The 23,140-nt window shown below is 39.9% G+C and overlaps 1 protein-coding gene across 2 annotated transcripts in view; it reads left to right on the forward strand.

Annotated features, from left to right (window-relative positions):
* Positions 1–23,140, forward strand: part of PRIM2 (DNA primase subunit 2) — a 320,146-nt gene that overhangs the window by 188,012 nt on the left and 108,994 nt on the right. For both annotated transcript variants that reach the window (XM_066252987.1, XM_066252980.1), the window contains exon 8: positions 5,013–5,080. In XM_066252987.1, the coding sequence (XP_066109084.1) occupies positions 5,013–5,080 (68 nt within the window). The remainder of the gene's footprint in view (positions 1–5,012; positions 5,081–23,140) is intronic.

The raw sequence follows: 23,140 nt of genomic DNA on the forward strand, positions 1-23,140 counted from the left end.
GTCTCGGTCATGTGGTACATTTATCCGTCCCACCCTAAAGGCTAGTCTGTGAAAATATTTTCTGACATTAAACCGGTCCATGGCCCAAAAAAGGTTGGGGACCACTGGTTTATAGGGCAGGATTTTCTAAACTCATACATCTATTGGGAATATTTGAGAGAGGTGAACCGTTTATTCACTCTGCACTATTTATTGAGTGCCTACTGTATACCACACTGTGTGCTGCCCAAAGCAGCATGTGGGGGTGGCAGGCGGTGGTGGGCCCTGATGGAGTTGATGTTCTTGTGGGGGAGAAAAAGAGACGGAAGCGAGCAATCGAATAAATAATTTCAGATAATGGTAAATGTTCTGAGGTCCCTGAAAGAGGATCCTGCAGAGAGGGTGCTACTTTACCAGAGGTGGTTGGGAAGACCTCGGGGAGGAGGATACATCTGTGCCAAGTCCCAGATGTTGTAAAGGAACCTTTATTGCACAATTTGGGAATCTTCAAACAAAGTCCATGGGTGTGTGGCTCTTGAAGAACATGGTCCTGTTTTGAGAAGTGAAAGGACTAAGAGGGGACAGAAGCACGCTGTGATGGAGCAGTGGGCTCTGACTGACTTCTGTGTGGATTGTGGAGGGCTTGATGGTGCTGTCACAGTGCCGAGTGCCCCATGCCATGTGCATCCCGCGCTCAGGGGCCAGCAGCTAGCCACTCAGAAGCAAATGCTCTGTTTCCTCAAGAGCAATATGACAGCCTGACCAGGCAGTGGTGCAGTGGATAGACCGTCAGTTTGGGATGCTGAGGACTCAGGTTTGAAACCCTGAGGCTGCTGACTTGAGCTCAGGCTCATCTGGCTTGAGTGTGGGATCATAGACATGACCCCATGGTCGCTGGCTTGAAGCCCAAGGTCACTGGCTCAGCTGAAGCCCCTGGTCAAGGCACACATGAGAAATCAATCAATGAACAACTAAAGTGCTGCAACTATGAGTTGATGCTTCTCATCTCTCTCCCTTCTTGTCTGTCTGTCCCTGTCTGTACCTCCTTCTCTCTTGCTTAAAAAAAAAAGTAATATGACAGATTTGGCCCAAACTTTTCCAAACTCTTTTGGTCTTTTTTTTTTTTTTTCATTTTTCTGAAGCTGGAAACAGGGAGAGACAGTCAGACAGACTCCCGCATGCGCCCGACCGGGATCCACCCGGCACGCCCACCAGGGGCGAAGCTCTGCCCACCAGGGGGCGATGCTCTGCCCATCCGGGGCATCGCCATGTTGCGACCAGAGCCACTCTAGCGCCTGGGGCAGAGGCCAAGGAGCCATCCCCAGCGCCCGGGCCATCTTTGCTCCAATGGAGCCTTGGCTGCGGGAGGGGAAGAGAGAGACAGAGAGGAAGGAGAGGGGGAGGGGTGGAGAAGCAAATGGGCGCTTCTCCTGTGTGCCCTGGCCGGGAATCTTTTGGTCTTTTAAATCTTTTGGCAAATAAAAGAGACTCATTAGTTGCCAGAATGCATTATTATTATTTTTTAATCCAAATATAGGGCAAATGCAAGATTTACTAATTATGCTAATTTTTAAAATGAGATTTAAGAATTAGTAATCTGTTATACTTGTCTAAAACAGCACAAACCTTGTATTAGTTAAATTTGTGTGATAGATATATTCTTAATAATGAAAGATCTTAACGGCTCACCTCTGACCTCTCAACAATAAGAAATGAACTATAAATTATGCCAACTTTATTGTATTTCCTGTGAAACAGCCCTAACTGAGATAACCCATTTAGGCTTCCCCGGTAGAACCTGGGGTAGATCTTTCTGTTTCATTCTTGATGATTGACATGTCAAGGACATTGTTGTTTAAGGAAAAACAAACAACTAAAACATGGGGAAACCAAAGTGTATTTCAACTAGACATTACTCACTTTGTTTTGTAGAAGAAAATCCTTCCGGCTGAAAATCTTATGATAGTGTATTGCTTTCTTGGAAGACTGACAATTGTGATTTAGTCTAGTTTTGATTTAGCTTTATTTTTGCTCAAAGCAGGAATCTGAAAGGCTTTAACTAAAATATGTAGATACAGTTTTCATCAGCGAATAGAATTACTCAGTTGCAAGTTTTTGGACTTGTCACGTTTAATAAAGATTTATTAAACATCTGTCATGTTGCCAGTGCCAGGGATGCCCCGCCCCTCCTAGTCCAGTGGATGTAGTAGTAACTACTTGGGCTCAGAGAGAAATTTCAGAAGAAACGATGGAGCCAGCAGCCTCTAAAATGAAGTTTATTTCGATCTTGTCAGCGGAAGGTCAGCAGGTGGCTTTGCATCTTTTAAGAGCTGTGGAATGCTAGCTTTGTTATATTTCCTTACCCTGTAAGAGATATATTCTGTTTTTGAAAATATTGTTTTAAAAGTTGAAAGCAGCACTTTTGCAAAAAATGCTTGAAATAGTTCAAGACTTTGCAAATCTTCCTTGAAATTATTTGACTCAGAGTATTGACCCACACACCACTTAAGAATTCTTCTTGTCAGTTTTTCAAACTTGAAAATAAGTTGTGGGATGGGGAGGGGCAGAGAGGGATTCAGTTGTGCGTGTGTGTTCCTGAAACGGGCTATGGCGGACTTCTGCCTGACACGCTCTGCTGTGACTTGTTGAGTTGGCATGAGTTGTACAGTCAGTCACACTGGTCCTATGCCCAGTGTTTCCTCAATGTGGCCCAAGGGAGCATTTTAGGAGAATGTCTGATGAAAGAGCAGACTGTAGTTTGAGAGCCTTAGGGAATTAAATGGTTTTAATTAGGGGAGTGGCTGCCTTGCATTTTGAAAATTTCAATCTGGACTTGGTATGGAGAATCAATTAGGGGAGGGGTAAGAATAATGGTAGACACGACAGTGAACTGGAGATCTGTTTAATAGTTTGTGAAAAAGGAAATGAAGACTGAGATTAAGATAGGAGTGAGTTGAGAAAACTTTCTGATGGGGAATGAGCAGACATTTAAAAATATAAATACTTTACTGTTACTGAGGTGATTTTTATTCATTTGCTTTCATTTAGAAAAGGTGGACTGATTAGCAAACCTGCTATACAGAACTGAAAAAGCCCAGTCTGTTGGTTCCTTCTGTTTTTAGAAAATTGACTTTTGATATATCTAGATAAATTATTTTAATCTTTTTAGAGCATAGCTTTGGCTCTGAGACATGAACTCTCAATGAAAATGACATTTTGTACAGGGATATGACATTAGCGGATATAGTATGTATTAAAGTGTTTTGTTTGTAAACCTTTGATAACATTTTATATGTCATGAAATATTAGAGTTAAAGTTTCTTAGAGATACAGAGGGTCTTTTACTTGTGCTAAAATCACAGCAGACTAATTGTCTCACTTTGTTGTGTTTTAAATTAGTCTATAACTTTACTGACTTTTACAAAATTGGGAATATTTCTCCATTATTATCAGATATGATTTAATAAAAATGACTTCATATGTGGCATTTTAATCAACATTGCCCCAGAAATATAGTATTTGTTAGATGTTTTAAAGGGGTGGTTTTATTTTATTTGCATAATACTGATAATTAGACTTGATGAATTAAGTGTTTGTTTTTAGAAAACTTTAATTAATGTATGAAATCATTAGAGAGGACAGACTCCCTATATAAACCCAAAGGATACCTTTCAGTTTGTTACTTTTCTTAAGGAAAGTTCTCTTTGTTAATTGTCAAAGGATTTGTTAGTAGAATACAAGAACTATAATATTCTGACCTAATGGAATCCACAAGAAATTTATCTTTTATTTTTGTTTTGGTATGGTATTAAGGTTACTTCAAGCTATCTAATTACTTTAGATGAATGTTTTTTAATTTTTGGGGGTCAAGTTCTTATAGTACAAGGGGACCTCTTTAAGAACAGAGAGAAACAGATATACGCGGAGGTGTAATTAATATTATTGCAGTAAAGTCTGCCAGAGGCTTACGTTGCCATGATTCCACAGAGAACCTGATGCAGTCTTTAAGAATAAGGCTTTACAACAAAAATGGTGGGATCTTGATAACATTATACGAAGTGAAATAAGTAAATCAGAAAAAAACAGGAACTGCATTATTCCATACATAGGTGGGACATAAAAGTGAGACTAAGAGACATTGATAAGAGTGTGGTGGTTGCGGGGGGGAGGGGGGAGAGGGAGAGGGAAGGGGGAGGGGGAGGGGCACAAAGAAAACTAGATAGAAGGTGACAGAGGACAATCTGACTTTGGGTGATGGGTATGCAACATAATTGAATGACAAGATAACCTGGACTTGTTATCTTTGAATATATGTATCCTGATTTATTGATGTCACCCCATTAAAAAAATAAAATTATTAAAATTAAAAAAAAAATAATAAAAGATGCTCATTGAAAAAAAAAAAAAGAATAAGGCTTTGGCTCTTACAGTTGGTTTCCTAGGTCAGTTGACATCGTATTACAATATTAGGGACTGTGAGTTGCTTTTTGTATGTGTCAAAGATACTTTTAGTTTATTGTAGTATATTGTGGTTGTCAAAATGGGGGAATACAGGGTAGGTAGTGTGTATGTGTGTGTGTGTGTGTGCTTCTGCATGTAACCAATTTCACAGTGGCTTTGCTATAAATAAATCACTGTCCCTCTCCCCAATTTTTTCATCATCCCAGGGTTCAGTGCTACAAGATTGGTTGCTATAAATTTAGAGGTTTCTTCGTTTTTATTTACAAAGATAATGTTTTCATGACTGGAGGCTTCACATGAACTCAGATGGTGTTCTTTGTTTTGCCTCCGTTTTTCTTTACTTGGAAGCTCGGTGACATGCCCTACAAACTCAGGACCTGAGAGTTAGCTTCCATTACATAATGCATCAGCTCGCTATACAGTTCTTTGATTTAAAAAAGAAAAATGTCTTCACATTTTAAGTATGCCCTCTCCATCTGCTTTCCCAACCCCACTTTGTATTAATATTTAGCGTTCAGACGTGTTCATAGTTAGCATTTGCGGTTTTTACTGACCCTCTTCTCTCCTTCTAGTTAACAGCCAGGTCTCTGCCTGCCGTGCAGTCCGATGAGAGACTTCAGCCTCTGCTCACCCGCCTCAGGTAATACGAAGGCGCAGCCTCGTTATGCTCATGCATGCAAGTGCATTACAGTGAGTCAAGTATATTCAAGTGGTTAAAACCCCTTCAATTACTAGTTATTTTTTCTTGTTTTAATTCAGTGATTTAAGTAGAGGTTCTTAATACAGCACCAGTGTTATCCTGGACTTTAGGGTCCTCTAGAGTCTACAGCCAGAGCACCCTGAACACGCCTGATCTCGTCTAGGGTACTATAGAAAGCTCTTTTAGTTAAATAAAAGTGTGTAGAGCTAGTTGATAAATTTAAGTTAAAATGAGTAGGGATGACTGGCTACAGGGATTGCAAAGGAGTGAGCTGTTGATTTACTTAAATACAAGGCCAAGGCGTACTTTGGGACCCCACACATTTTATGGGGGACAGAGGAAATAGGTGGCTTTGTTTTTCAAATACAACAATTTAGCCTCATTTGAAAAAAATTTAGAAAATACAGGAAAGTAAAAGGGAAAAGACATCATCATACTCAAAATACTTCTTCCTTTTATAATGTTTTAAGACCCAGTCTTGAAATTATATTTTTATTTATAAATAATTTTCTATTTTTTTCTTTTAAAATTAACATTGTAAGATTTTCTTTCTTTCTGTTATTAGAATCTCTCCCAAAACATAATTTTTAATGACTACAGTATGTTTTCTTGTACAGATGCACTGTACTGTGTCTCCCTTTGGGGTCATTTAGACTACTTCCAATTCTTTTCATCAGTACAGAAAAGTGTATCTGTATATCTTTATCTGTATTTTTAACCATTTTTTAGCATAGATTTTCAGAAATGGAATTACTTTGTCAAAGCGCATGAACCATTTTAAAGATTTAAGTATATCTTCCCCCCCAAAATCCTTATTTTCTTTATACTTTCACATTGTACAAGATTGCCCATGTTCTGTATTCTACACAGACAGCTAGGGCAAGTGAAGGAGTTGTTAATTTAATAGTTAATCATAGAGATACTATTAAGAATGATTTAAAAATATTTTATTATCCATTTTTGTTTTGGGATGAGATTAATTATATGTATCTTTGCCCATTTATTGATAGCATATCCTGATTTTGATCTTAAGTAATTAAAGGATAGTAACTCTTTGTTGTATTTGTTACAAACTTTGTTTCTGAAAGTTTTTGATTATGTTGCATTATCCAACATAACCACCTTTTCAAATTTTTATGTAGCCAAGCACCAGTAGTGTTTTCCTTGATGGTTTCTTTTTATTCTCTTAAAACGAATAATACCACTTCTCATCCATAAATTTGGATGGATACTAATTCCCAGTATCTTTTAGTATTCTTTACGTTTTCTTCGTCCCTCCTTCCCTTCGGCCTTTTTTCTTCCTCTCTTACCATTGTCTCTAGGAACTTTTTCTTCCCAGACTGGTATTTTTAACTGAATAATTGTTGGGGAGGGGGTCAGACTAACATTTCATCAGGACTAAGTAAGTATCATAAATATTATATCTAGTTGTTAAGTTTCCTAGAGCATCGTGTTAGTGAATCATGTTTGAGTCACTTGTCCCCAACACCCCTCTCCTGCTTGTTCTTACCTGTTGATGGTTTTATCTCCCAAGTATCTGTCTCACTATAGTAGCCTCTTACCTGTTCTCCTTGACACCAGCTTGACCCTCTCTAAAATATTTCACATCTTTGCCAGAGTGATTATATTATTCCTTGGCTTAAAACCATTTTGTTGCCTCAATATCATTTTGGATGAAGTCTGAACGAGCCTGTCCTGTGAGGTCCTTCTGGAAGGAAACTGGCTTATGTCTTTGGACTAATCTTTTAGTACTGGTACCCTCACTTCTAGTGCCACCAAAATGCCTTGAAGTTGCTCTAATACAGCATGCTCTTACCTCTGTGCCCTTGTAAAGGTTTTTTCTCCTGCCTAGAAGGCTCTTCTCCCCTTCTGCCATTTCATAACTTGACTAACTTTTGCTTGTCCTTTAAGGCTTCATTTGTATTCCCATTTGGTTTCCATCACCTTCTCCTCAGTCTGAATCTGGTGTTATTTATATGTGTTTCTGTAATACTCTATGGCTACCTCTGTATTACAGAACTTATGGTGTTGTAATCGTCTGTGTACTTGTCTGATGACTCCATTGTATAGTGAGCTTCTTGAGAGCTTGGGAAGTGACTTTCATATTTGTGTTTCCAGTAGCTGGGACAGCATCTGGCACATGATAGGTACTCATTTTGTGTTTTGTTGAGTGAAAAATGTATATTATAATATTAACATTTTTTTTTTACTTATGCCTGGTTTTTATAATTTATAAATCATGTTGTCACAGTGTTTTTCTTATAAAACCCTATAAAAGGGCTGAATCGTACATCTAGTTAATGCTCGATTCTGTGTAATAATGATGGACTTTTTTTCCTCCACCTCAGTATGGAAATTGTCAACTAGAATTTAGATTAACTACTGACATGTCTCTTCAAGTCCTTGAAACTTGCACAAACTGTACATCATTTAGGGCTTTCACTTTCTGTGTAGTTCACTCCTGACTGGTTGCTAGGCAACCAGGGCTAGATGCTACATGTAATATGCACCAGCCTGGTGTTGCTTTTTTATTATTATTAAACCAAATGATTTCTCATTTTATTATGATGTCAGAGACATCTGTATGTAGGGTGGCAGTTGATGTACATAGTTTGACACTTCCTGCTGTACAAAGTAACCTTGTGGTATGGCTTTCAATCAGATTGAATTGTTTCTTTTTGTTGTCTGAATGTAAATTTTTTTCCCCTTTCACTTAGGTCAAAATGGGAATGTATACTATTTAGTTTGAGAGATTCTAATGATAATCTTGTTAGGAAAAATAATCACCATTGATTTGTATGAACTGTATAGTTTAAATGTTACCTAGGAGGATGTTAGGAGGTTGAGATTGAAGTCATTATTAGGTCTAATTTTGTTTAGTGCTCTAATGATCAAAGTGGAATGATGAATAGCATTTTAATTAAATTTGTCAATAAAACTAATTTGAGGTGATGATACAAATACATGTAAAAACTGAGTAGGAATACAGAGAAATTCTCAAATCATTTTACAGCACTGAAATGCTCAAAGAGCATTGATATAACACTTGCGCAACCCCAACTTCTAAGATATGGCTTAATAATGTATATTATTTTCAGAATATAGAAGTGATAGTTCTCTAGTTAACAGTTAAATTAAGCACAGAAAAACGTGTCCCTTTAATATTTTATGGAAATATGAGCTTGATTTCATTCATTAATAGTATCTATCCATTTGTCAGTAACAGACGAATTTTTACTGTGATTGGAATTTTAAAAGTTGACATAATTTATGTTCTCAAGGAATTTATAGTTTTGATTTCATTTGAGAGATAGGCACTTAAACACGTTACAAAATTTGTAAACCTTTCTATTAAGAATTAAGCACAAAGCACTTAATCTTATTAATTGAACTCTGTTCCTCATTGAATTATTTCCTTAAGTAATGGGGCTGTGACTTACTGGCTAACTGACTTACTCCCTAACGCTGTAGTGGGTCACAGTGGATACTCAGATTGGACTGAACTTTAATCTCACTTGGGTGATAATGTTGTCATTAACCAAGAAGGAAAATGAAGGAAGGTGAGGGGATTAGGGGATGAGTATAATTGGTGAGATTGTAAATTTAGTAGTTTCATACATTTTAAATTTGAAATGCCTGTGAAGCATATTGAATTGGTGGGTGAGGGACTTTTTGTAACTAGCTGAATATAAACCAGTGTTTAAAAGTGAGACACATTTGCTAATTATCACTGTATGGGTGGTGGTTAAAATCAGAGGGATGATTGAGATCAATTAGGGAGAGAGTATAGAGTGACACGAACAGGGGACATTTCCCTGAATAGAACTCATACAACATCAGTGTTTAAGTGACTTGTGGTGAGCAGCAATGGAAGTAGGAGATGTGTTAAAAGAGAAACCAGTAAAAAGACCAAAAAGGAATCTTGAATGAAACAGGAGCCCAGGATAGAGTATCAAAGATACCAAGGCAAAGATTTAATAAAGGAAGGAAATGCCATAGAAAAGGCAGGCCAGGCCTACATGATGCCAGTTACTTTAGGCACATGGGAGCCACTGCAGCTTAGCCGCGGCATGGTGAGGGTGCAGGCAGGCCAGGCCTACATGATGCCAGTTACTTCAGGCACATGGGAGCCACCGCGGCTTAGCCGCGGCATGGTGAGGGTGCAGATACAAGTCGTTCCTGTGAGGAGTCAAGGAGGAAATGAGAACTGAGGATGTGAAGATACAAAGAGTATAGGCTACCCTTGGTGGAGCAAGGAAGGTAAGAGGACTATGTCCTCTTTCAGTGAGTTTCATGGTTAAAAAAGGGTTTTATTTTCTCCTTTTTTCTGTGTGACAGAGAGAGAGACAGATAGGGACAGACAAGAAGGGAAAGAGATGAGAAGCATCAATTCTTCATTGTGGCACCTTAGTTGTTTATTGACTGCTTTCTCATATGTGCCTTGACTGGGAGGCTATAGCAGAGTGAGTGACCTCTTGCTAAAGCCAGCGACCTTGGGTTCAAGCCAGTGACCTTGGGCTTCAAGCCAGAAACTGTGGGGTCATGTCTGATCCCACGCTCAAGCCAGTGACCCTGCGTTCAAACTGGTGAGACTGTGCTCAAACCGACAACCTCGGGGTTTCGAATCGGTCCTCTATGTCTCAGACTGATGCTCTATCCACTGCACCACCACCTAGTCAGTCTTATTTTCTCCTTAAGGTTGGAAAGGTGAGCACGTTTATAGATTAAGTAAAAAATTATGTCTATGAGAACAAGATGAAATAACTGAAGGGGGAAGTGTTTAGAAGAGGTAGGAGGAGATAGTACCAAAAAAACCCCCCAAAAACTGGCAAGAGTTTACAAAGTACTTTCCAATGTGGCTTTTTAGTCCATACTCAGAAAAACCCAGTGAGGGCAACAGATGGCCATTTGTCATTATCCCTATTTTTAAAGTTTGGTGATGGAGCATCTGAAAGTTCACTTTAAAACCTGATTTTCCAAATGAAAAGTATTCAATACTACACTCCACTCAAGAGAGATAAATGAATTATTTTATAAGACTTTATGGTTTTTGGAAATTGGTACCAAGAACTTTTCCATTGGAGGAAATAAATTTGCTTAGACTTACCCCAAAATGTTCAATTCTGAAATAGCAGAGAGAATTTGTGTAAATCATTGATTCTGCTTTTCCCAAGTCTCACATCATTAGATTTGTCATCTAATGAGTCTACATATCATTGTGACTTTATTGTCATTCTCATATATCATTGCGTTTTCTGGGTTGAATTATATAGTGTACTGATTTTTTAATTTGGGGATATGTAAAGGTCGTATGATATGTTCCTGTGAATGTAGAAATTTATTGTATGTAAATATTTTTGCTACCATAATGATTATACCTGTGGGATAATATTTATAAATTAGACTAAAAAGAGTATATGACTAAAAAGTATTAGACTAAAAAGAGTATATGTTGAAGATTATTGTTTTTATTTATTATATTACAAGTGCATTGCATAATAAGGTGAGACTAGGGAGGAAAACTTGCAGCCAACATTTCACATTTAATTACTTTAGTTGTGTGATTGAGATTTATTTCCTTAAAAATAACAGCATTCCCCATAGTGACATCTACCTCCTCATGCCTCCACCTCAAGATATGAAATGAGTGGGGGACAGTGTATAATAAATCACTTTAATAGTTTCTTTCATTTGATGTTTTTTCTTTTTCTTTTTCTTCTTTTTTTTATTTTAGTGAGAGGAGGGGAGGCAGAGACAGACTACTGCATGCGCCCCAACCAGGATCCACCCGTCAAGCCCACTAGGGAGTGATGCTCTGCCCATCTGGGGCCCATGCTCCGTTGCAACTGGAGCCATTTTTTATAGTTCTTGAGGCAGAGGCCATGAATTCATCCTCAGTGCCCAGGGCCAACTTGCTCAATCGAGCCTTGATTGCATGAGGGGAAGAGAAGAGAGAGATAGAGAGAGAGAGAGGGGGGGGGGGGAGAGAGAGAGAGAGAGAGAGAGAGAGAGAGAGAGAGAGGGAGAGAGAGAAGCGGGGGGGGGGGCAGTGGAGAAGGAGATGGGCGCTTCTCCTGTGTGCCCTGGCTGGGAATCAAACCCGGGACATCCACACACATGGCCGATGCTCTACCACTAGCCAACTGGCCAGGGCCTTGATGTTTTTTTCTTAAAAAATAACTTCAAAAACGTAATTGTTATGTTGCTTTTCCTAATATTATGAGCATGTTTTAGCTCAACAATGAAGTAGAAATAAAGGATAAGACATGCTAGCAAAGAGAAATACTACCTATACTAAATACTTAGACTGTACACGGATTAACTTGTAATGCATCCTGAATTTGCAAGCTGATGTTTATATTGACCTTCAATTTAAAATCATTTAAAATAATGAAATCATCTGCATTCAGTTGGTATTATTACACCTTTCTTTGACCTTTTCTTTTGAATGCAGTACATTGAGTTAGTATGTACATGCTTCTGTTTATTTCTGTAAAGACTACGCTGTCAAAGATTTTCCTATTGGAAATGCAATTTTTGTATGAAAGCTTTTCCCAGCATCCACTGTGGTACAGTTCTCAGTGTTTTCTTTTTGAATTACTTCTTATTTTGAAATCAGAAAATTGTGTGGGCATTCATGTGCTAGAAAAAGGTTTAGTTTTTTTAGGCAGGGCCTTCAGCAAGCGAAGGCTGAAACGAAAGCCTCATCAACATGGTCCACGTGCTTCTGGTGTTTGTCAGCTTTCTCATCACCTGTTTGCAGCCTCTTGGCCGTACCTTGAACTCCTCAGTCCTTTTCCACGTGCAGCAATAAGAAGCTTTGAGCTCAGTGAGCATTGTGAAGGCTTTTCAGCTATGTTGTAAGGTATTAACAAATTAGAAAGAATATGTTTTTCATTATTTCTTGTCTTTGAATTGTTTTTTATTTTCCATGACTATTTGGAAAATGTTCATGTCTTCTTAGAGATGTACTTGTCAAGAGTCAGCATTTTGTTAAAATCAGCCCATTGTGTTAAGGCCACCGTAATGGGGAGTGGAGTAGAAAGGCGCTGATAGGTGTTGTCCCTTAACCCAAGGAGTTTACATTCTAACAGGGAAAGGAGGCCAGTTTACACGCACGTGCACACACACATGCACGCACGCACACACGGCTGCACTGTGGTAATGTTGCAGCTCAGTCAAGTGAAGAGAGAGTGGGAAATATTTCATGAGAGGTGGTATCTGTATATGATTTTGTTACAGATGTAATGCCATTCCATTGTTTCTGATAAAGTTTATGGGCATAACATATAAAATTTGAAAAAATGGAAGAAAGGCATCTACCTCACTGATACAATGGCTGCTGGGTTTTTGTTGTAATCTCTACGTTTACTTTTATGTAATTATAATTAAAGTGGGCAAACTTTTAAAAAATTCTTTTTACTTAATGTGACATAACTATGTATAAAGTAAAAATTGGATTTTTATGGCTTTAATTATAAGTGACTTTATAATATTTAATTGAGGCTATATCTACTTTTACTTGGCTGTTCCCATTTTACTGGGTATTTAAGCTCCTTTAGTTGGAGAAACCTATAAAGGAAAATTGTAGCTTATATGTTTTCCAGCAGATTGAGATATGGACAAAGAGCAGCAGCAAACTAGCTTTGAAGGCAAGAGAGTTTATTATTCTAAGCATGTCATGTTGCCTAGGTGAGGAGGCAGCAGAGTTCTTAAGTAAACCAGTGACTTGAAAAAGATGAAATTCAGGAAGCTGAATTTTATACCTTATTAGTGCATCTCGATTAGGACCTTCTGTTGGAGCCATAACAAATTACCACGAATTAGTGGAGTAAAGCAGCACTAATTTATTTCATGCAAGTCTAGAGGTTAGAAAGCTGAGTGTCTCACCGAGTTAAACTCAGGATGCCATTAGGGCTGTGGGTCCTGACTGGATACTCGGGAAGGATCTGCTCCCAAGCATGTTCTTGTTGCTGGCTGCATTTGGTTCCTTGCGGTCGTAGGACTGAGGTCCTGTTTCCCTTTTGGCTGTCAACCAGGAGCCCATCTTTGCCTAGAGAGGTGGCCCACATTTTTCTGTTTTCCATGGGCCTCTGGAGGCCTCTTTCTCGTCCTTGCGTGTGGCTCTCCTCTCAGAGCCAGCAAACGCACTGCAGTTTTTCTTGGCTTCAGCTCTCTCTAACCTCCCCCTCTGCTGCTCCTCTCTGCTTCCACCAAGAAAGTCTTCTGCTTTCAGGCTCATATGAGCAGACTGGCCCACGTGGATATCCAGGGTTATTTTCCCACCTCAAACTCTTTAACCTTAATTACATCTGCACAGTCCCTTTTGCCATGTGATTTAACATAATCACGAGTTCCACGGATGAGAGTGTGAACATCTTTGGAGGACCATTCATCTGCTTATTGCAGTGAGGGCTTTCTTTTGGGGAGTTTAAAACAGCTTTTGCATCTTTTTTCTTCAGTTTTACCAGTAAACCACCACTCTTAATTTGTGTAGAATACTAAGTTTTCCTGGGGTTTGGTGGTTAGCTTAATTCACTTTGCTAGCTTAACATGTTTTAAAGTTAAAAAAGGTTTAACAGCCTGACCTGTGGTGGCTCAGTGGATAAAGCATCTACTGGGAACAATGAGATCGCCACTTCGAAACCCTGGGCTTGCCCAGTCAAGGCACACATGGGAGTTGATGCTTCCTGCTCCTCCCCCCTTCTTTCTGTCTCTTTCTCTCTGTCTCCTCTCTAAAATGAATAAATAAGATCTGTTAAAAAAAAAGGGGGTTACCAAGTCCTTTTTCACAGAAATATAAATGTTACTTTAAAAAATGATATAGAAAGAAGATAGGAAAATCTTTTCTGTCTCTTGGACTGACTAGCTAGCCAAAGCAAGTGTATATATACCTTTGTAATGAGGTCGTCGTGGCTGCAACTTGTGCAGCTACTTCAGTGTGAAAGGGACTTAGTAAATACATGGTTCCAAACCTTCCAACCTCCTTAGAGTTGGTCTTTGTTAATCATTTATTTAACACATATTTAGGGACCTCTGCTCTGTGCTGGACATGGTGTATGTTCTAGGGATATGTATGTATTTCTGCTCTTACAGGACTTCGTGTTGATCAGAGGAGAGCTTTAGCTCAAGCAGTTACAGTAAGTGCTGATGACTGTTAGTAGAGGCACGGGACTCTGGCAGCACAGAGCACCAGGGGATAACAAAGCCTCCCATGTCACAGTTCTCTCGCAGCCAGTCCCCAAGTAGACATTTTGGATTTCTCTTAGCCCCCTGGCTCCAGAATTCCTTCGGGGATTACTCGATCGTAGGTCCTGGCAGTCATCCTGGAAAGCAAAATTTATGATTCTGCTTTTCAAGCAATGTTTTTACCTGCAGTTTCCTACCCTTCACTCATGGGATTTCTTTAAAATGTTGATCGTCCTCTTGTTAAATAATAAAGAAAATTAGTTATTTTTTACTGTGTTAGGCCTAACGTGCCAACGAAATATGAAATGCTGCTGCTGCTGCTGCTGCAGGAAGTCACTTCCTTAAAAAGCCCGAGAAAGCGTGGTGGTTGCTGGGATGCGCTGGCAGCGGGAAGTGACTTCTGGGTGCTGTGCAGGAGGACCTTCTGCGTGCCGGGGCGTCCTGTCCCTGTGCTGGTCAGTCCCAGAGCCGGTGGCCGCAGAGGGCTGTGGCCTGCTTGAATATGGAGAGGGTGAATTTTTCATTTAATTTTAATTATAATTAAAATTTTAATAGCCAGTTGTAGCTAATGGGTACTTGATTAGACAGTGCAGTTCTGTGTCATATACATTTAGATAATTATATATATTTTTAAAAATCCTAATAATGGTGTTTAGTTTAATGGACTCAGAGTTCCAGCTCTGAGGTCGCCCCGGGAGCTGTTATTAGAAATTGTGACTATTGGGGGTCATGAGGCTCCTCCACCAGAACAGCCCCTGCCCTTGGCTGGTGTGGCTGTGCCTCCTTGTGCACAAGCTGTCCACCGCACAGGACTGTAGCAGGAAATCCACAGAATAGGCTGCTTGATGCTGCCAGCAAGCGTGATTCCCGCCTGGATCTTTCCGAGTCAACTGGTGCCCTGCAGTGCCTTTGGGAACCTTGTGAGTCTTAAGTGTTTAGTTAATCTGAGAAGAACTCCTGGCATTTCTGGCATAATTGACCTTTACTTACTGAGATTAAAAACAAAATGAGGCCCTAGCCGGTTGGCTTAGTGGTACAATGGAGACCCAGCATGTGGATGTCCCATGTTTGATTCCTGGCCAGGGCATATGAGAAGCACCCGTCTGCTTCCCCACCTCTCCCTCTCTCCTTCCTCTCTGTCTCTCTCTTCCCTTCCCTCAGCCAAGGCTCTACTGGAGCAGAGTTGGCCCGGGTGCTGAGGATGGCTCCGTGGCCTCTGCCTCAGGTGCTAGAATGGCTCCGGTTGCAAGGAGCAACGCCTCTTAGTGGGCATGCTGGGTGGATACCGGTTGGGCGCATGTGGGAGTCTGTCTCTCTCCAGTGAGAAGCCTCCCAGCTTCTCACTTCAGAAAAATACAAAAAAAAAAAAAAAGAAAGAAATTTGGTAAATTGGGCTGAGGAAAGACAGACTACTAAGACTACTGAAGGTTTAATGCCCTCTCAGTTGTTTATCACTATTATTTAGAAAATAGTTCTATAAAAGGTAGTACATACAGTGTAAAAGGGGCTAGCAGGGCAGTCATCACAGAAGTGAACAGGCTGTCTTCCCAGACCTTACAGAGCGCTGTGCCTCACCACCCAGCGGAGAGTCACCCCCAGGGCTTTGTGATCCTACCTTGCTCTTCCTCTGTTTTCTGCACAGCAACATCACTAGCCAAAATGATGTTTTCTTTGTTCACTTGTTTATTTTATTTCATTTGTTTGTTTCATCTGTTTTGTTCATTTATTTGATTTCTCTCCATCCCCAAGTCCGACCAACATTGTGTCCTTGGCTCTGTGCTGTCATTGGAGAACAGATGTGAGGAGGTCGTCTTAGAATACCATAAGCTTGTGATAGTCCATCTCAGAAGTGTTCTGCACTCTGTAGATTATTTGTGCGGGAATGAGACGTCCATCCATTTACTGTGTTAGTTCTGCTGGATGTTAGAGTTTGAGTCCCTGCTCCCCACCCTCCTCAGGGTTTCATTACCACTCTCTTAGGCAGCCTTTCTGTATTGTAATTATTTGACTATCCTGAGTCAAAACCAAACAAAAAACAGCCTCTATTTAGAGGGTCATTATGCTATTATAATATATTCTAAGGATGTAGAGGATTAGAAAAAGCTTACTTATGAAAATAGAGATATTTGTTGGAGGCTTTAAATGCGTATGGTGAAAATACCTATGTAGGTCTTTAGTTTGAATATATCTTACAAATATGTAGGTATGCACTTTACTTTTTAAATTAGTTTTATTGATGTATAATTTATATACTGTAAAGTGCACTTATTTTAAAAGTACAGTTCAATGGTTTTTAACAAGAGTAAGGTACAGATATGTTCGATAGAAAAATGAAATGCACCTTTCAGCTCTTGCAGTTAATTGGCTTACTGCAACTTGGAAATTTGAATAAATAGGAGAGTATGGACCACATGGAGCAAGATGATGCCATCCTAAAATAAAGAAAAAGTAGCAAATGTGCCTTTTATTGTTCTTACCTGATATGGAAACCCACATGATTCTGCTTTTTATCAGATATGTGAGCCTCTTGGTTTAGAATTTGTCTCAGTAGTCGAGAAGTATAGATTATTATGCTGCATATTGTCTGATGGTAGTTTTTAAGGATATTTGTTAAAAAGCAACTTTAAATTTTATGCTTGTGGAAAATAAAGTACATTCAATTTATAACAGAGTTTTATTGATTGCGTTCTCATTTGGAATAACTGCAGGGAAAATCACCTGGGCCAGCACAAGTTGGAGACCATTTACTAGGGATTTAGCTGTAAGAAGGAACTAATTTCAGTTTCAGTGGTGACAGCTGTTGAGTGAATTTTTGTGTGATATCCTTCCCAGCAGGAAATGATATATTGTAACTTCAGCTCGCTAGATTTCCTCTCCACCCTGCAAATCCAAACTGCAGGGATTGTGCTTTCTAAATGTCTGAATAGCCTAGTTTATGTGGACAGACTATTTTTTTTTAAACGGCCAAAGTGAGTAAAATCGTGATTGCGAAAGTGGATAAATGAGTGATATACAAAGCCTTTGTTTTCTCCTCCTGAAATTGTTCTTACCTGTGTGCTGTGATTACACCTGGCTGTGTGTGCCAAGGTTGCATTGAAACTCTGGATTCTTTTATAGAATGAGATTACAATTCATTTGAAACATGGATTAGCTTATTTTTAATGGTCCAAATAAATATGTTTCTTTGATGCAGAAGTCAGTCGTGATTACTTGTGATGCTTTCTTTACTGCTTTCCATTTTATACCAGTTTTTACAATATGATGAACTGTGGCCTGCCGGGTGGAAAGGAGTAAATAATGTTACCCTCTTTAGGTTCAAGAGTTCTGGGAAACTCTTGACAAAGAAAGGATATAAGTTTTATATGTTACTGTTTTTTGAGCCTCAGAATCTGTCTGTTCCTGGGGAGGGTGGGCAGACACACCCTCCCCCTGCTACGGGAGAGGAATTCGTTCCAGTCTGGCTCAGGGCCTGCCTGCCATCCGCAGTCCTGTCCCACCTGGCATAGCTTCTCACACATGACAGAGAAACGGGCAGTTGCAACAAGGTGTGAGGAGACCAAGCAGCTCCAAAGATTCCCACATAGGAAGGTGTCACAGCTTTCTTCTTCCTCAAAGAAAGGACTCAGTTTACCTCCAAACAAATCAATATTCAAGAGAGCTTCCCTAATAGTCTACACGGCAGACTGTTGCTCAGGTTTAAAACTTGATTCCCATGTAAAATGTGAGAACAAGCATGTTTGCAGTGGGCTTGAGGCACTTCCTTTAGTGGACCTCATTGCAGCCTGTATTCTGCTTTCAGTCAGTGGAGACTGACCTTAACTTGGCAAAGAGAAGTCAGGGTGGGTCGTCCGGCTATTCCACAGGTGTGCCTAGTCCTCGAGAACTACTTGTGTCATCATGTGTCCTCATTTTACAACAGTGCTGTTCAGCAGAAACATAGAACCTCAAGTGAGAGCCGCCTATGTAATTTTGAATTATGTAAGTAAAATTAATTTTAATCTTTTTAAACTTCTATCCAAAAATGTCCTTTCAACATGTAATCGATATAAAAAATCATCAATGAAATGCTGGACATTACTTTTTCGTACTAAGTCTTAGAAAATCCAGCGTATACTTTACATTTATTGAACATCTTAATTCAGACTAAGCTGTATTTCAAGTGCCCCGTAGTCATATTTGGCTAGTGGCTACCGTATTAGCCAGTGCATCGCTACAAAATTAGATTCCATTGAAACCTCCATGGAAATGGAGATTGAAATATTTGATGTTGACTTTTTGTACTTTGGAAACTTCCTAAGAGTGTAAGTGTAGATAAAACCTTTCCAGATTATCAGGTTATTCGAGGACACCTAAATTATCCAGATTGAAGATTAATGATTTTATGTGATAGTATAAGAAAGTAGGAAACAAATGCACCCCCCCACCCAACATTCAAGGAAAAAAACTGGTTAATGTTAGAAATAAAGAAAAATAACAACCAGAACATTTTTTTCCTTCTTTTTCCAAGTGATAGGAGGAGAGATAGAGAGATTCCCACATGCACCCTGGAATCCAACTGGTAACCATAGTCTAGTGCCAATGCTCTGCCCATCTAGGGCCAATGCTCACAACTGAGCTATTTTTAGTGCCTGAAGCAGAGGCTCCACGGAGCCATATTCAATGCCCTGGTCTGATGCACTCGAACCAATAGAGTCATGGCTGCCAGAGGGAAAGAGAGAGAGAGAGAGAGAGAGAGAGAGAGAGAGAGAAACAGAAAGAGAAGGAGGGGGGAAGTGGCGAAGTAAATGGTTCACTTCTCCTGGGGCCCTGACTGGAAATTGAACCCAGGACATCCACACACCAGCCAATGCTCTACCACTGAGCCAACCGGCCAGGACCTGAACATTTTTTTTTTCTTTTTGTATTTTTCTGAACCTGGAAACGGGGAGAGACAGTCAGACAGACTCCCGCATGCGTCCGACCGGGATCCACCCGACACGCCCACCAGGGGGCGATGCTCTGCCCCTCCGGGGCGTCGCTCTGTCGCGACCAGAGCCACTCCAGCGCCTGGGGCAGAGGCCAAGGAGCCATCCCCAGCACCCAGGCCATCCTTGCTCCAATGGAGCCTCGCTGTGGGAGGGGAAGAGAGAGACAGAGAGGAAGGAGAGGGGGAGGGGTGGAGAAGCAGATGGGCGCTTCTCCGGTGTGCCCTGGCCGGGAATCGAACCTGGGACTCCCACACGCCAGGCCGACGCTCTACCACTGAGCCAACCGGCCAGGGCCCAGGACCTGAACATTTAAATGCAATAAATTTAGGCCCAGGTGATGATGATGATGATTACAATGTGAGTGAAAAATACAGAGATAAACTCTTTTCAGTCATCTGCTTTCATCCTCACAACAATCCTTCGAGGAGGTACTTTTGGGATCCCTTCTGTGATGTCTGTTTACCAATGAGCACACTGAAAGAGATTTAGAGACTCTTGCAAAGTCACACAGTGGTGTGTGTCCACCCCTGACTAGTGGATTCTGAACCCCGTGCTTTTAGTCACTCTCCTTACTGCCCTACTTAGTCTTGCTTCCATCATGATTGTCTTGGGCAACTGGGACTTGGAAAAATATTATGCAAATGAAGAGGAGTTGTTGCTAACTCCTGAATTATTGCAACTACTGCAGTGCTCCATGTTATTCCTTCAAGTTTTCCTCAGTAGTCAGAAAAGGAGAAGATGCCTGGAGAAGTAATCACCCTCGAAAAGCTGACTCGTGCCCTCTCATTTTGTCAGTTATACCCTGTGGCATTTATGCCGCTGCAGCGGAGCTCCCGACTACCACTCTTGGAGCCAAGGTGTGATAATCCATCTTCCACTAACGATCAGTGCCACAGCATGAAAAGGTTATTAGTTTTTCTTAACCAGCTAATCTTGCCACGAGACCCACAAATCCACTTTCATATAATTTCTTCTCTTTGTTTTGAATTCTCAGTTGCAATACTCAAAAACAATTCCCTGCTGAGTACCTGAGTGCTCATGTTATTATTTGTGGTGCTTTGAACAGGACTTAAGATTTCTGTTGTTTCCACAAAGGCCAGGGACCAAGCTGCCTTTTCTGTATGATTCACAGATCAAATGTGTGCAGATAGGACTGTTTCAGATTTGCCTGTTTATATATCCCTGTGTTTTTAGTCTATAAATTAGATGTTTGTATTGAAGTGTTTTGGGAAAACTCTGGTTCCCTGGGGATGTGATGAATTAATGCCTTCCTGTCTCAGTTCTTCAACCTCCCCACCCCTTTGGATGGATTTAATTGGATTTTAAATAGGATTATTTTAATTTGGTTACATAAATATATTATGAATATTTTGAAAGTCTTCTTTCAGCTTTTAATATATTGAAACTGTTAGCCTTACAATTTTCTGTTTATTGTGATTTTTTTTTAGCCGTATTGGAAACCTAGTTGTGCTTACCTCTTACTGTTTAATGAGCAAGATAATATGGGAGGAGAAAGATCCTCAGATGTGACTGAGTTTTAATTAAGTTGCTTGAAAGTGTATTGAACAAATGCTACAATAAGAAGATGCTTTAATATGCTCTGTATATTATTAGTTCTCTTGTGATAGACTAGATAACTTGGGACCATCACCTCAAAATAAAAAATTAATCAAGGACAAACATGGAATTGCTTCTGTGTCAGCAAAGGGTTTGTTACCCACAATTGCAAAATTTCTGTTTTCTTTAGAAACTACTCTTAGGCTTACGTTCAGGTTTTTAAAGGTTTTAAACTTGACAGAGCTTCAGTTTTTTATTAAAATAATTTAACACTACATTATTGCAAAAGGAGATAGGATTTAAAGTTTGCTTTTTATTTTAATGTTTTTGTTTATAGATCTGCCTTTCAGGACCTACCTACTGGATTTCAGTTTTCCCCTTGCCTCTGCATGTATTTTTTTTTCTTTTGTTTGTTTTTTGTTTTATTTTTGCCACCTAACCCAATCTCCTCATTTATAAACTGTCATTTAGAAATTTCCTTGGTTTTGCTTGTTTCTTTCTGCCTGTCCATCTGATACGTGCTAACCGCCCAAATTCCAAGAAAAATAGACTTTCTTATTATTCCAAAATGCCATCTCCTTATCACATGCTTACCTTTAAACCCTTACAACAACCTTAATAATCTCAAATCACATACTTTATGAACCCGGTTAAAACTTAAGACTGTTTTCATGCATGCAAAATTGTTAAACTACAAATGATAAAAATACTAAAACAACCAGGCCTTTGACTTGTATGTGGTCATCCCATTCTGCTTCTAAGCCTTCAAAATCAATTTATTCTCTGACTGTAATCTCTTACTTTCCACTCTCCCCCCAGTCCCTCATGCACACTGATTGTCATCTTCTCATCTCAGCCTTCCAAGCTCGTCCCCAAAGTCACCTCTCTCCCATCTGCTTTAATAGGCTTCTCCAGTCAGCCTCGACTCTGCTGTCAGTCATTTCAACAGCATTCTGACAACATTCTAGAATCCTATAGTCTATGTTTTGAAAGCATATACCTTCCTCTAGTCTATTCAGTGCCATTTTATTGCTTCAGAAGCTTTAATGCCGCACGTTGCTTATGTCCTGCCAGGCTCCTTTAGGGGGACCTTGTTCTCTGCTCGGGAGCAGTGGAGCCCTGTTTTGGCGCTCATCACACTGTGTTTCTGCATCATCTCTGAGTCTTCACTGCGCTGGGACTCGCCCTTGTTACAACGGGGCTTCAGGAGTGAGTGCTGAGTGATTCAGGGACCATGCAGGGCGCTTGCATGCGTTTAGGTTGGTTTTGTTGTTTTCTCGGTCATTAGAATCTGTTATATCCAGATAAAGACAACAAGTGGGAGAAAGTCTGTTATGGAGAGTCTGACAGTCTAATGGCGTTTATATGGCTGTTTGGGTTTTACGCACTTATATTGTTGTTTGGGTAGTGAAAATGTTAAATTTGCTGGTACAGTGGAAAAAATTGTTACATTTTAGTAAAAGTACACTGCATTCTTTACAACCTAAAATATTCTAATGTAATTGACTACTCACTGAACCACATCTTCATTTTAACTACATTTCTGGCTTTCGGTAACTTGAGGAAACTCTATCATTCACCCTTAGTGCCTTTCACCTGATATTCTAGCAAATAAAAGATAAATTATGCATAAAGGATGCAAGTACCGTATACCACCATATTTATGGAACAAACTGATGCATAGTTAGACTTGCCTTTAGTGGCTAAACAATTAAAATCAAATTTTGATTTTTTTTAGGTTTTTCTAATTAGTTAATCAAATATTCCTCTTTATAGTTGGTATAAAAATTATGTCAGTGACATAATTTGAATTTTGTGGCTCATTAAAATATTTGTCTGCTGTATTGAAAAAATGGAACTGGTGATACATCCCCATTTATTCTTTTTTGTGTGTGTTTGGCAGAGACAGAGAGAGTCAGAGAGAAGGACAGATGGGGACAGAGAGACAGGAAGGGAGAGAGATGAGAAACATCAATTCTTTGTTTTGGCTCCTTAGTTGTTCATTGATTGTTTTCTCATATGTGCCTTGACCGTGGGGCTACAGCAGACCGAGTGACCCCTTGTTCGAGCTAGCCACCTTCAGCTCAAGCTGGTGAGCCTTGTTCAAACCAGATGAGCCCGCGCTCAAGCTGGTGACCTCGGGGTCTTGAACCTGGGTCCTCCACATCCCAGTCCAACGCTCTATCTACTACGCCACCACCTGGTCAGGCTCTATTTATTCATTTTAGAGAGGAGAGAGGGAGAGAGAGAGAGAGAGAGAGAGAGAGAGAGAGAGAGAGAGAGAGAG

Source organism: Saccopteryx bilineata, chromosome 1 (assembly GCF_036850765.1).
Source record: "Saccopteryx bilineata isolate mSacBil1 chromosome 1, mSacBil1_pri_phased_curated, whole genome shotgun sequence".
Taxonomy (NCBI): Eukaryota; Metazoa; Chordata; class Mammalia; order Chiroptera; family Emballonuridae; genus Saccopteryx; species Saccopteryx bilineata.